This window comes from Tupaia chinensis, unplaced genomic scaffold (assembly GCF_000334495.1).
Source record: "Tupaia chinensis unplaced genomic scaffold, TupChi_1.0 Scaffold000117_2, whole genome shotgun sequence".
Classification (NCBI taxonomy): domain Eukaryota; kingdom Metazoa; phylum Chordata; class Mammalia; order Scandentia; family Tupaiidae; genus Tupaia; species Tupaia belangeri.
This window is the reverse complement of record NW_006159583.1, coordinates 10,933,848-10,948,556: the sequence shown is the minus strand read 5'-3', so window position 1 is coordinate 10,948,556 and position 14,709 is coordinate 10,933,848. Positions and strand designations below refer to the sequence as shown.

The 14,709-nt window shown below is 40.0% G+C and overlaps 1 protein-coding gene and 1 pseudogene across 1 annotated transcript; one reads left to right on the top strand and one right to left on the bottom strand.

Annotated features, from left to right (window-relative positions):
• Positions 1–751: 751 nt before the first annotated feature.
• Positions 752–4,109, bottom strand: LOC106734450 (60S ribosomal protein L6 pseudogene; annotated as a pseudogene).
• A 3,378-nt stretch (positions 4,110–7,487) lies between these two features.
• Positions 7,488–8,163, top strand: LOC102476824 (40S ribosomal protein S3a-like). Its single transcript, XM_014586198.1, has 2 exons — positions 7,488–7,667; positions 7,888–8,163. The coding sequence occupies exons 1-2, from the start codon at positions 7,488–7,490 to the stop codon at positions 8,161–8,163; spliced, it is 456 nt and encodes a 151-aa protein (XP_014441684.1).
• The last annotated feature ends 6,546 nt before the right edge of the window (positions 8,164–14,709 follow it).

The window sequence follows — 14,709 nt, the reverse complement described above, 5'->3', positions numbered from 1 at the left end:
ACCACCATTTGAGCCCTGGATCTGGAAACTTGGAAATTATTCTGGGCATGGGTGCATGCATACTCAAAATTCCGAGAGGAGAATAAAGGAGAGGGATTCAGCATAGTCATCTCCCCTGGAGGATGATTCCTCATTTTCCCTTTCTCTGTTTCTCTGGTGAGCACATATACCCTATGACAAAAACCTAAAAAACAAAATACAAAAGTCTAAAAGCAGGGTCTAACCCATGGTGTAGTGGTTAAGGTGGCTAGAGACCATGTGGCTAACAGTGTAGTTTGAGTCCCAGAACTGGCAGCTTGAGAAATATGCGAGGTATGTGCAAGTCCAAAATCCCAAAATGAAAGAAAGATGGAGAAGGGATTGTGGCACTCAAGAAATATAATTACTCTAATAAACTACAGTGAAAGGAAAGCTATCTTGTTTGTTCATTTTAGTTTGGTTGCTATTGTTTTTTGGAAAGGAAGGAGGGAAGGGAAATACTTCTTAATTTCTCATTTATTTATTTATTTGAGAGAGAGAGATTTTTTTCTTTCTTCCGCTTCTCTTGGTCTGTGATCTTGACTACAGTTTGGGTTAAAGATCAGCCATATTATCAGTTAGAAAAAAATTCATGAGCTGGCATAAAACTTTAGCTATAACAGAAATTGGAAACTATTACAACGGGCAACTTTCAAATGATGATTAAGGAGTTTTCGTTTGTTTATTTTTTTCTTAATACATCAATTATTTAATTAGGTTCTTGGCAAGAAATTTAGAACACCAATTTGTGAGGATAAACTCCATTTGTCAGGGCAAACACGAATTGCAAGTAGCCTTGGAGCTTAGGAACAACTGATTTTTGGTAAATTTGCAAGTTCACAGCTTTCTGATCAATCTTAGAAGCTTCTCTGTAATCTTGTATTTCTTCTTCTCCATGTTGAAGATCTTACCTTCCTGGTGTCTGGGCTCCTGCAGCTTCTTCTTCTCTATTTTTTTTTTTTAAATAAGCATCAATGAAGTGTTTGGGAATTTTTACATTGCTAATATAATTTTTGTGGAGGTGACAATGACAAATTTCTGGTGTGTTTTGTGCACTGGAACTCAAATGAGGACCAAAGTTCCAGTCACAAGTAGCGAACCATGGATTAGCAACTTCAGGAACACCAGTCTCTTGCCCCTGTGGCATGCTGTGAGGAGAATCAGAATGGTCCCAGGAGTGATGCTGGCTCGCAGCTTTCTCACATGCTAACCGAAGGGCTTTTTGCCGTGGCTCAGTAGCCTTCGAGGTTGACATGCCTATCTTGTCCATCAACAGGATAATACCTAGGCGTTTTACAAAGTTTAACCACCAAATTACCACCATTCTTGTCACCACCAACTGGTTTTGTGATGGTGACAAAAACCTTTTCTTTCTTTCTTTTTTAGAGATTTTTGTCTTAGGGCCCATGCACTCACTGGAGAGAGAGACAGACAGACACAGTGAGAGGGAAAGTGAAAATCACTCCTCGGTAGATGGCTATGTCTTCTCCATTCTCCTTTCAGGATCTTGGGCACATACACGCATGTGCCCAGCATGATTTTCAAGCCACTGGGTCTGAGAATCGAACAGTGGTTGGCCATGTGGGAGCCCAGCTATGTAACCACTATGCCATCTGCTGGACCTTCTTTCTTTTTGTTTTCAATCCTGGATTTAGTGAGCAAGTACTCTCTCTTGTGCATGACCTTCCTGGAATACATGGCAGAACATGAGTATCTGCCAATGCCTTGGGCTAAGACCAGGTTTCAGCTACAATGGGGCTTCCTCTTCTTGGCTTTTTAGGCTTGGGGTCACCCTTTTTTAACTTTGTCACTGGCATTGGCCTTCTTGGCTTCAAAGTTCTTCTCCTTAGTATCTGGCTTCTCAGCTTTTTCACCCACCACCTCGTAAAAAGAGAAAGAGTGATGTTTAGGCATTTGGTCAGCTTTTTTCATCCAGTTCTCAGAACTTGATCCACAAATGGAAAGCTAGAGATAAAATAGATCAGGCATCCTGGCCAGGGAGAGGAACAATACGAGCTCTGTGATACAGCAGGCATGAAACCAGAGTTTAGTTTCCTTAAAGGTTAAGGTAGAGTTGTATTAAGCAGTGACTTTGGCTATAGAATGTGCTTCTGAGAAAGCCACTAGTTTACCTTGGAATGAATGATCCTAACAGAGGCAGAATATAGTTTTCTTTTTAATTCAGTTTGCTAAATTATGTTGTGGCTGACTTTGTTTGTTTGTTTTTTTCAATTGTGCATGTACCAGAAAGAAAGGGAGAGATAGACAGAAAAACTCTCCAATGGGGGCCAGCAGGTGGTGTGGAAGTTAAGGTAACAGATCCTATTTGGCCAGCTCCATGATTTGAGTCCTGGCTCTGGTAGCTTGAGAAGAACGTAGAGTACATGTGTGTGCATGCTCAAAATTCCAAGAGGAGAAGGAATAGTGGTGCAGCTATCCACCCCTGGACAGGCTGGGATGGGGGCATTGATTTCTTACTTTCCTTCTTTGTCTCTCTGGTGAGCACACATACTGTATGGCAAAAATCTGATAAAACAGTGGGGCATGGTCATGCTGCAATTCTTTTCCTTCCATTTCCCCATTCTGTCGGATTTGGGACATGCATGCACATGTTTCTGGTGTATTTTTCAAGTCACTAGAGCCAAGATTTGAACCATGCTCAGCCATATGGAATCTGGCTTCCTACACAAGCTCTTAACCACCGAGGCCAGCCCTAGCTGATTGATCCTTACAATTACGTGCTGGTTAAGTATTTCATCTTAAGCAGCAAACTTGTTCACAGATCACTAATTAAACATGAGAGGGAAATAAAAGACACAAAGGCATATAATTTATAGATTAATTTAAAGTAGTTTAAGTTCTACTGGACTGAAACTTTTCCTTTTACTATTGGGAAGAATGTCAGCTCTCTTAGAGTACATGGTGGTCACTGCAGGTTTGTCCCCAGCTCTACTTCTACACACCCCACTCCTCTGATCTCCCTGTACACAGCATCAAAGGGGACTACGTTTCCCAGGGTCTCTTGCCTCTTGCTTGCTTGGCCAGTGAGAGGAATTAGTGGAAGAAAAGTGAATTCTAGAAGGAGGGCCAGCTGGTGGTATGGTGTTTAAAGCATTGGGCCCACATGTCTGACTGCATGTTCAAGTCCCAGACCTAGCAGCTTGAAAGACACTCTGGGTGCATGTGCATGCATACCCATAAACCTGAGAGAAGAATGGAGAAGAGATTGCAGCATGGCCATCTCCCATGGGAGGTAGTTCCTCACGCTCCCTCTCTCTTTCTGTCTTTCTTCTTCAGCAAGTGCATGCACCCTCTAGCAAATTAAAAATATAAAAAAGACCAAGAGAAGCCAGTGCTTGCTAAGGCATCTCCAGCATAGGCCTTGTTGCCGTGACTCCAGTTCCTGCTCAGCATTGCTCTAACTCTGCTCGGCTTGGCTCAGCAGATCCTGCAACTCCACTTCCTTCCAGTCTCCCTCAGCCCTAAGAATGGCAGCAGTTCACTGCTCCAACTGTTGCTAAGCTCTGGGCCCAATGTGGATTCTCAGCTCTCTCATCCTTGGTGTAACCAATTCCTAGCATCAAACTCCCTCATTGTGAAATATCTACAATGCTTTCTGTTTTTGTTTTCCTGGTGGGTATCTGACCACTATACAGATAAGAGAACCCATACACATTCAGAATAGTGACAGTCCAATTCATTTATCCTTCAAGTTTTTATTAAACACCTACATTTCTCAATATTACATGAGGGATGATATACAGGAAAAAGAAACAGGCAGAGGAAACTGTTGCTACTTACCTATATCCCAGTGCTGAAGCTCTGTTTCTACCTACCTTTCAGTGCTTAGGATATATTACTTCTTAATTTTTGTCTCTCAATAGGTAGCCTCACGAAGCAGACCTTTCTTGAGCACTTACTTCTAGTGTATGCTTTAGCATTAATTGTCTCTCAAGTGCAAACAAGATGCTAGCAGTGACTCTCAGCTTCCAGAAATAGCAAATGAGTACAGTTTCTCCTTGTAAAGACAGCTGCAGTTTGAACTTCACAGGCTTTGGCTCTCTTCCTAGGCTTTCAGATGTCTGTGCCATACTCACATCCAGACATGGGAAAGCAGGCCAGAGCATCCACGCTGCACCTTAGAACCTTCCACGTCCTGCCCGAGTACTTTGCTGACCAGTGAGATCCCAGGAATTGCCACAGGAGCAAGTATGACCATGGCTGCAGGACAAGGTACTGACAGTGCAGGTCCGTGATGGGCACTTGCCCATCTGTTGGATAGTTAGTTCTTTCCTTTTTAGTAGAGTAGCTTTAGAGCCCTTACAACGGAACATCCACATCTACAAGGGGTCAAGGATGGCCTCATTACCAGGAGACTCAGGAGGGATCTTACTTCAGACCCTGCAAGAAAGAATGTATTTTCCGTCCTTCAAAATGCCTTTTTTTTTGTCTAGACACATTCCTTTTCCTTTTTCCTTTTAGGTTTTTGCCATAGGGTGCATGCACTTGCTGGAAAGAGACAGAGAGAGAGACATAGAGAGGGAAAGTAAGAAATTACTCCCCAAGGGGGATGCCATGCTGCATTCCCTTCCCCATTCTCCTCCTGGGATTTTGGGCACACATGCACATGCTCCCAGTGTGATTTTCAAGCCACCAGGTCTAGAACTCAAACCTTGGTTGATCACATGAAAATCCAATGCCTTAACCATTATGCCACCTGCTGGCCCTATCTCAACACATTTCTTTTTGAGACATTTTTGCCTTAGGGTGCATGCCCTAAGAGAGAGAAAGACAGACAGACAGATAGACAGACAGACACAGTGAGAGGGAAAGTGACAAATCAGAAACCAACCTCCTGGGGCAACAGCCATGCTGCATTTCATTCTCCTCCATTCTCCTCCTAGGATCTTGGGCACACATGTACATGCACCCAATGTGAGTTTCAAGGCACTGAGTCTGGGAATCGAACCCTGGTTGGCCATGTGAGAGTCCAGCAACATAACCACTACGCCATCTGCTGGTCCCTCAACACATTTCTAAGGTTAGGGTGCTGGACACTCCCACATGACTGACCATGGTTCGAGTCCCAGACCTGGTGGCTTGCTTTCTCACTTTCCCTCTCTTTCTCTCTGTGTGTCTTTCTCTGGTCAAATTAAAGTAAATGAATGAATAAATAAAAATTAAAATAAAAAATTCTTAAAAAAAAAACTCTTAATATAAGAAGGGGCAGACAGAAGAAAACAGAGACCTGGGGCAGCAGAAAGAACACAGCTCAGTGTAGATACTTTGGAGACTTTGGGGGGGGGTATTAGCTTTTTCTCGTTGGTGGCCATGATTTCTTGTCACAATATTACTTTTCACAAAAGCTCAATCTTGTTTCAGCTTTTCAGAAGCCCTTTTTCCTCCTTTTACTTCCCCAGTTTATTTGGTTCTCAGTTTTGGAGGGAGGCAGAGTAAGAAATGTCAGGCAGGACGAATGAAGACACTGATGTTCAGAACCACTAAATGGCTTGTTCGGAATTACCCAAGGAACTTGATTCTCTCTCTTCATTCTGATTCTTGCCCATGGAAATACATAATTGGTTCTTTGGATTATTGCCAGAGTTTAAACATAATATAGCTCAGCAATCATAGATTTGGTCCAGAAGGACTCTCTTGAGTCAAATTGTTAAAAAAAAAAAAAAAAAAAAAAAACCCCAAGGCCCCGGGTGGGTGGCAAAAAACCCTAATGGCCCGGATGATGGCACAACGATAAAGCACAATGCTCCACATGGTGAACCCACATGGGAGGGTTCCGGGTTCACACTTGGAGACATCCTTGCATATGCCAGGGTATGCAGGCTGTAATCAGGGATGACTGATACAGACTGGGAACAGTGGCTTTCAGACATTGTTGGGGTTACCTTTTCTCTCTCTCAATTCATGGAAGAAAAAAAGAAATCAAATTTCCTTCAGTAACAAAAAAATATTTCCTCCCTAATTTATTAATATTTGTTGGTCCATCTAAAGCAAATAAACCAAGAATTTCTAGTGCTGTTGAGGTTCACTTTCGAAAAGGGTTGTACCATTTTGAAATGCTTAACCTCCTGTCAATTAAGAAGTTAATATTTTTAAGAGAAAGAACAACTTCACTAGTAATACACTTATGAGGAAAAGATATTCAGCCTTCTAATAAAATAGTAATGCTGCAAGCTCAGCAGCTCATAAAACATTTATAACCTTCAGCCAGTAAAGTGTGAACAAGAGATTTAAATGTTGCTGCTTGGTAGAATGGAGAGATGTTTGGTGTAAACATCCCCCAAAAGCACACACATGGCAGTAGGGTAAAGGGAAAGTGGTTCTCTCGTGTCTGTTTTGTAGTTAATCAAAGGTACAAGATTTCTTTCTGATTTTTTCTTTCTTTTCTTTTTTTTTTTTTTTTTTTTTTTGGTAGCCTACATTTGAAACATGAAATGAAATAGGCTGGGAGACACGGAGTAGAGGTGGTCTGTACTCTGGTTATTCTTGGCGATCTGTATTATAACTTAAATGAAACGATGCATTTGGCATACCAACAGGAAGGAGCAACCAGAGATATAGACAGGCTCTGTAGATGCCTGGCTCAGGAGTTTTACTGCTGCATAGACCTCTATTCCATACTGATCAGAGACCCGCTGCTATAGGGAAGCAGTGGAGGGGTAAACCATTACCCTAAGTTATGCAAAGATGATTCTGTGCCTAGCTTGTGGGTATTTCAGTAGGACACAGAGTGAGAGTGAGAATGAGAGGGAGTGCTGACTTAATTTCTTTCTGTGGGTCTTGTGGGTCTACAGTAGGGAATGGGTTGGTATGAACATTGTTACTGTAAACCTAATTTACTCATGTATTTTCAATCTGAAGATCTATTTTTTGATTTGGAAAATTCTCAGCAGCAGTGAAAATCTACCATGTTCTTGTGTTTCTGTTTTGAACCTCTTATGTTCAATCTGTGCTTTGCCTTTTTTTGTCTCTTTTCTGGTTTTCAATCTGTTTTCTGTTCTGAATAAATGCCCCAGTACACCTTCCAAATCACTATTGATGTTTGTTTGTTTGTTTGTTTAATTTTCTGCCATAGGGCATGTGTGCTCACAGGATAGAGACAGAGAGAGGGAAAATAAGAAATTGCTCCCCAGGGGGATGACCACACTGCAATCTTTCTTCTTCCACTCTTCTCTTGGGGTTTTGAGTACATACACACATGTGCCTGGTAAGATTTTAAGGCCACTGGGTCTAGGAATCAAACCACAGTTGGCCATGTGAAAATCCAGTACATTAACCACCATGCCACCTGCTGGCCCTGTTTTTATATTTTCTAATTTCAGTGATAATAATTTTCATTTTGGCTCTCTGGGTGGCACCACAGTGGTTGGTAAGAATGAACACCTTATGAAAGGCAGCATAAAGGGAACCAAGAAGAAAGTAGTTGATCCAGTTTCTAAAAAAAGATTGGTATGACATTGAAAGCACCTGCTATGTTTAACATAAGAAATACTGAGAAAACACTAATTACCAGGACTCAAGGAACCAAAATTGCATCCAATGGCCTTAAGGACCATGTGTTTGATGTGAGCCTTGTAGAACTTCAGAATGATGAAATAGCATTTAGGAAATCCAAACTTATTACTGAAGATGTCCAGGGCAAACACTTCCTGACTAACTTTCATAGCATGGATCTTACCTGTGACAAAATGTGTTCTATGGTCAAAAAAATGGCAGACCATGACTGAAGGTCATGTTAATGTCAAGATGACCAAAGGTTATTTGCTTCATCTCTTTTACTAAAAAAAAAGCAACAATCAGATAGGGAAGACTTCTTATGCCCCGCATCAGCAGGTCCACCAAATCCAGAAGATGATGATGGAAATCATGATCCAGGAAGTGCAGACAAACGACTTCAAAGAAATGGTCAATAAACTGACTCCAGACAGCACCAGAAAATACATAGAAAAGGCTTGTCAGTCTATCTATCCTCTCCATGATGTCTTCGTCAGAAAAGTAAGAATACTGAAGCCCAAGTTTGAATTGAGAAAACTCATGGAGCTTAGTAGTGAAGGTAGTGGCTCTGGAAAAGCTACTGGGAATGAGACAGGCACCAAAGGTGAACGAGCTGGTGGGTATGAACCATGAGCCCAAGAATCTGTTTAAAGTTCAGACTTTTAGTAGTGACAAATAAAAAGTCCTATTTGTGAGGTTGGCAGGTGGTATGGTGGTTAAGGGCGTTGGACTCTCACATGGCCGACCATGGTTTGAGTCCCAGACCTGGTGACCTGACACTTTCCCCTCTCTCTATCTCGCTCTGTCCCTCTCTGGTCAAATTGAAAATAAATAAATAAAGTTAAATAAAATAATTCTAATTTAAAAAGTCCTATATGTGACAGTTTGCATCTGACCATTCTTTTTAAATAGAATGTTTGGTAAATCAGATCATTCTGATTTGATAATAAAGTTTTAAAAATTATTTTATTTAGCTTTATTTATTTATTTAATTTGACCAGAGAGAGACAGAGTGAAGGAGAGGAAAGTTAGAAACCAAGCCATCAGGTACAGGACTCAAATAGTAGTTGGCTATGTGGGGGTCCACTGCCCCTAACCACCATGTCACCTGCTGGCCCAGATAATAAAGTTTTTTGACCTGTGTATGAGTTTTATTAAATAGTTGAAAAGGGAAATACAAATAAAATAAATAAATAAAAATAATATTCATCCCATTATTTCCTTCTGATTCTTTTTCATATTCACCTACTTTTGTTTCATAATCCTTCTTTTACTTATTATTTTGGCGACTTCTTTTTTTCATAATGCCGAAGGTGTGCACATATGAAAGAGCGAGAAAAAGGACACATGCACATATGCCCAGCATGATTTTCAAGCTATTGGGTCTGGGACTTGAACCACACAATTGGTCATGTGAGATCCAGCCATCTTAGCTACCATGCCACCTGGCAGATCTACTTTTAATTTTTTTTAAATATTTTATTTACTATGTTCTTTGCTTGAAGGGAAAGAAGGGGGGTGGAACTTGTGAGAATCATTTGATCTCCATTACCCCCTCCCAGACTTTAAACACCTTGATGGATCTTATAGTCTTTCAAACATTAGATTGTTAGGAAAGTCATGATCTATTTCTCTATGCGAAAATGCATCATGACTTTCCTGACAAACCCAAAGTACACACTTAATGAAATGTTCATGAAAAGTGAAGAAATGAATACAGGCCCGATTTCTTTCCTTCATCAGGATTCTTTCATTTCCTCACTCGCAGTTCCGATGCTTTCACTCCAAGAGGTCAGGGAGCTACTTGCTCCCTCCTGTCAAATCAGTGATGGCTCATCTTCCCATACAGGAGTCTTGGCTCCAGGTGCTGCTCCTTAGCATCAGTTCAGAGCCATTGATTGTGTTACTACGAAAGTAATGTGTCTTTTTAGGAGGATACACAATGGAGACCTGCACTGTAATTAGATTAAACATTGTCTTCTTATTAAAAAATAATAATATGGGCTGCTCTGTGGTCAGCTGGTTAAGGCAGCTAAATCCCACATAGCTGACTGTGTGGCTCCAGTCCCAGATCTGGTCACTTGAGAAACACACTGGACACATGTGCACATTTCTTCTCTCTCTGCCTCTGTCTCTCTCACATGCCTTCTAGCAAAAAATAATAATAAATAAAATTAAAATAGTAATATGTAATGATTGTAGAAAATTCAGTCAATGCACATAAGCATACCTAAGGAATAAAAACATTCCACCATGCAGAGCTGCTCACTAACATTCTGGGATTAGCTGTCCATCTTTCATCTCCTGCTCTACATGCCCACACTACCTAAGGATCTTGGTTTTGTCACCTTATTCACTTACAACATTTTGTGCTCCCAGAGAATTGCAGATGCTTTCCTCCACTGCCAGGGTGGTGAGTGACTATGAGTTTTAGCCATGGGAGCTTCAGGCTGCATTCCAGGATCTTTAAAGTTTTGTCTTTTGGTTCTGAGCTAAAAGTTAGGAGGTGAGGAGGTGAGCAGATTCTGTCTCAGCTCTCCAGTTCTTAAGACTCTTAGGGGCACGTGGCTTCAAGCATTGCACTGGGTATATTTTGGACTGGGCCAGCTAGGCTGGGCTTCCTTTTCAATTATGTTGGTGTTGTTTGCCTTTAAAAAAAAAAAAAAAAAAAAAAGACTGTAAGTGGTGCCACATTGTTTGTAAAATGAAACCTCATATAGAACCTAGACATATAGAAGAGATGGCAGCAGAGTGGTTCTGCCACCAGTAGAATGAAGGACTTGATCTCAGCTGCTTGGTACCCATCTCTTCCCCTCATGGGTTTTTGGGGCACCTTCACTAGTTGCGAGTATTAACTTGGGGTGCTCAGTCACCAGGCTGCCCAGAATTCTCTGTTATAGCACTTTAGGCCCAGACTAGGAAGCCCAGTTCTTGCTCGACATCAGTGTACTCATTTGTGCTCTATGCCTTTTCTTCAAAACCAGCCCAGTGATTAATAAAGATGAGACTAGGTCAATCAAACGTACTAATCCAAATTAACATATTATCTTGCCAATGTATTATTTCACTCATTTTATAAGATTTTTAATCTGGCTGAAAAGACCACTCAGGTAGACTATCTGGCTCTAAGTGAGGACAAGTGAAAGACGTATTTCTGGGAGGGCTTAGAGATTAATCTTGTTTAACTCCAACTTAACTAGTGCTCTGCCCACTGAGATGTCAAGCTGTCTAAGGCACTGACTCTGTTCTCCTAGTGTAAAGGTCTAAAAATATAAATGTTACACTAATAATTTTTCCTGTAAAATACTTAGAAAATTAATAAATAGAGACTTAAAAGATTGGAGAAATACCTGACTTTTGAAAGTGCCAACCCTGCAAGAAAATAAATAAACATCTGACAAATGGTGGGAGAATGAGAGACAGACTTATAAAACTACGAACACAAGACAATAAAAACATCTAAAGTAACTTTCAAAGCATTCTACTTGCTGTGTACGAAAAGGGAGACTATTGCATATATATCCCAGCTCCTCTGTCTAATTAACCAATTGCTCTGACCTTCATTTCCTTATTTGCAGAGTCTGGACATTAACATCTCCCTCAGAAATTAGATGCAAAAATGAAGTGTAAGTTCACCCATAAAGTACCTGATTCTGTGTGAAGGCATGGAGGCATTAAATATATGATAATTATTATTTACTATTATCATGGGTCCATTCTCTTTTGTGCTTTCAAATTCTCAATAGTCCCAGGATCGTGAGTCTTAAGAACTAATGTCAGTGGCCCAGCACCCAGTGAAAGGCCAGAATCCATGTGCATCTGAAGTGGGCCTAGCCCTGCCCCATTAACTGGAAAACCTCTACCCTAAACCTTTCCTTCTGGCCCAACACCCAGTGAAAAGCCAGGTAGGGTGGTCTCTGTCTTCTTTCTGTCTCTGTCTCTCTATCTCCCTCTCCCTTTCTGACTACTCAACCCCGACTGAACTGCTACAGAAAGGGAGAAGCTCATCTTTATAAATCTAAATTCAAATTCTGTGGATACCACATTGTAAAACACAGTTATAGAGGAGAAATGGGCCTAGAAGTACCTCACAGTAAAATGAAGCATATGAGCTTACAGTAGCAGAAGTCTAACAAATTAGCCAAACGTGAATATACCAACAAATGACCAAAAATCAGAGAAGAGAGTCTGCAAAGTGAGCAGCTGGGAGGACTACAGAGCTACAGTGTGCACAGCTCATCTCCAACACTCCTCTGAATTCTTAGTTGGAACCCTGCAGCTCAGCCCAGGTGCACCTATTCCCCTGAAACTGTGAAGTCTTTGTAATACCCAGTTCCACTGACAAAAGTGCTGGTTGCTTGATGAGGATCAGGGAAATGGAACTGCGGAAATATTACAGGTCATCTCCTTTTGCACACCTCGAACACTCAGAATTAACTCCAAACAGGTAGAAAGTAAAGTATAATCCATCAGATGATCAGAAACCACCACAGAGGCACAAGAGATATGGGAAATCAAGAAAATATCTCTCCCCAAGGGGAAAGAATAGCTCTTCATCATCCACAATGGAACTCATGAAAATGTCAGATAAAGAATTTAGGATATTCATAGTGACAAAGCTAATGGAGATGCAAGAGAAGAGATACAACAAACTCCAGAAAATGCAGGAGAAAAGGGACAACGAGTTCCAGGAGGTAAGAAAGTTCTTATATGATCTGAAAGAGGAAATACACACACACCCCCCAAAAAAAAGAATCAAAGGGAACTGTTAGAGATGAAGGCTGTAATACAGGAAATCAAAATCTCCCTTGAAAGTATTAAAAGCAGATTAGATGATGTAGAAGATTAAATCTCAGATGTAGAAGACAGAACCTCTGACCTAGAAAAATTCACCAAAGAGAATGAGAAAATAACCCCCTATAAAAGAGAATAATATGCAAATAAGACTAGATGCTATTAGAGGCCCAAACATCTGGATAATTGGTATCCCAGAATGTGAAGAAACTAATCAGGGAATTGAAAATCTATACCATGAAATCCTGGAAGAAAACTTTCTAAACCTAGAGAGTCATTCAAATAACCAGACCCAAGAAATACAAAGGACCCCACATAGAATCAACCCCAAAACATCAGAGTCAGATTGACCAAAACCACAGACAGAGACAAGATACTAAAATTGTCAAGAAAGAAGTGTCAAGTTATTTTCAAAGGATAGCCCATGAGGCTAACGTCGGATCTCTCATTAGAAACAATGCAAGCAAGGAAAGAATGGGAAAATATATTCAAAGTGTTAAGTTAAAAACAATTTCAACTAAAAATACTATATCAGCAAGATTATCCTTCATATGGGAAGAAAAGATAAAAACATTCTCAGATAAACAAAACCTGAAAGAATTTACCAACACCAGACCAGCTCTTCAAGAAGTTCTGAAGGGAGTGCATACCAGGAAAACTAAAGACAGAAAGACAAATAAGAGAACAGGAAATTACCAAGAAAAAGGTCTACTTAATGGTAGGGACAAGTTTGGAAATATCAATAATAATGTTGAATGTTAACAGAAAGGTCAGACCACAGTAACACTGCGAATTCAACAAAAGAGAGATTACATGAAACTGAACTGGTAAAATAGAATTCTATAACTTTTTTCTAAAATATTACTAATTTTCTTTTACGCTTTTTCTTCCAGATTTAAGGATTTTTGTTTTCTTTTGACTTGCTGATAAGGTCAGCAATTTATTAAAAAAAATCATTTTTTTAATTGACACATAAACTTTTCTCCTTTTCTGACCCTTTCACAATTGGAAAATATTTGTGAGCATTCTTATTTTGTGGCAGAATGGTTATTTGCATAAGTTCAATAATACAATAGCCTTGCATCAAAAATGGAATTCTTATGGGACTTTGTGCAAATAGCAGACCAAATTGAGATTAACCTAATTTTTTTTGGCAAATAAATTAAGTTATATCTCTCTTTAGTAAAAGGGGGATTGGAGAGAGAGGGAAAAAAATGTTTCAGAAGAAAATTACAGTGCACTTGTCACTAGATTCTAGCTTTGTCTATACTTTAAGATCTTTTGTGACTCAATAAAATGTGAAAAAAGAAAGTTTAGATGGAAGGGAGGGAGGGGAAAGGGGAAGGAAAAAACTCGTAAAAGTATGCTTAATTGACAAAAAATGAGAAGCTATTTGCTGATGATAATGTATATAGTAATATCTTTGTCTTGACTGACATGCATGGTATTTGTGTTGGAAAAAGAAATGTATACTGTAAAGACATGTGATTAAATGTAAATAAATTTTAAAATAATAAAAAAAGAACTAGTGTCAGCCACTCAGCAGTCCTTGCTGTAAATGGCAGTGGTGAGTTTATACATATGAAGTCAATTTATAAAGTTAGTTCATAAAACACCAGTATCTCGTACAACTGAAGGTGATCTTGTTAATCTGTCATCCAAACTGGAACACAAAGACACTCTGAACATGAAAGAGACTCTGAAAAATTATGCTAGAAGAACAGGCAGAAGCCAAAACTGTCCCAGGCAAACCAGGACACATGATCACTCTAACCTAAATTTAAGTTTTCTTGAATCTGAGTCAGTAAAATAACTAACCTTTACAAATGACAAACTGGATGCTCAAAGAAGAAAAATAACTTACCAAATATCTTCGAAGAGCACAGCATACATTTGAACCCTGGTCTGCCTGGTTACAAAATCCCTGCACTTTTTCCTCAGTATGTCAATGATTTCCAAAAAGAGTTTTAGAAGAATCATATTTTGCTCAATTAAAATAATTAAAACAGAAATAAAAGCCACCTGTGTGGCTCTCACCCTGGCTCTCCCTGCAGAAGCCCCTAAAACACCCACTAGAATCCCAGAATCCTAAGAAATCATAGTTTAAACAATCACCTACAGTTTCCAGCCTTAGAAAGACTCAAGGGAAAGGAAAGTGGTTGAAGTGGGGCCTGGTCTTGCTCGCAGCAGTAGACAGACAAACTGGTATCAGGGAATTTGTGGTCAGGGCTTAGTGAGGTCTTCAAAATGCCTTTCACTTGAGGGCATCCCTGAATGATAGTGAAAATCCTAATTCTCTCACAGATAAAACAGCGAAAGATTTAAAAAATAGGAAGTAGATAGAGTAGAATATGCTGCCTTCTTAGATCACATGGTGTAAGCAGG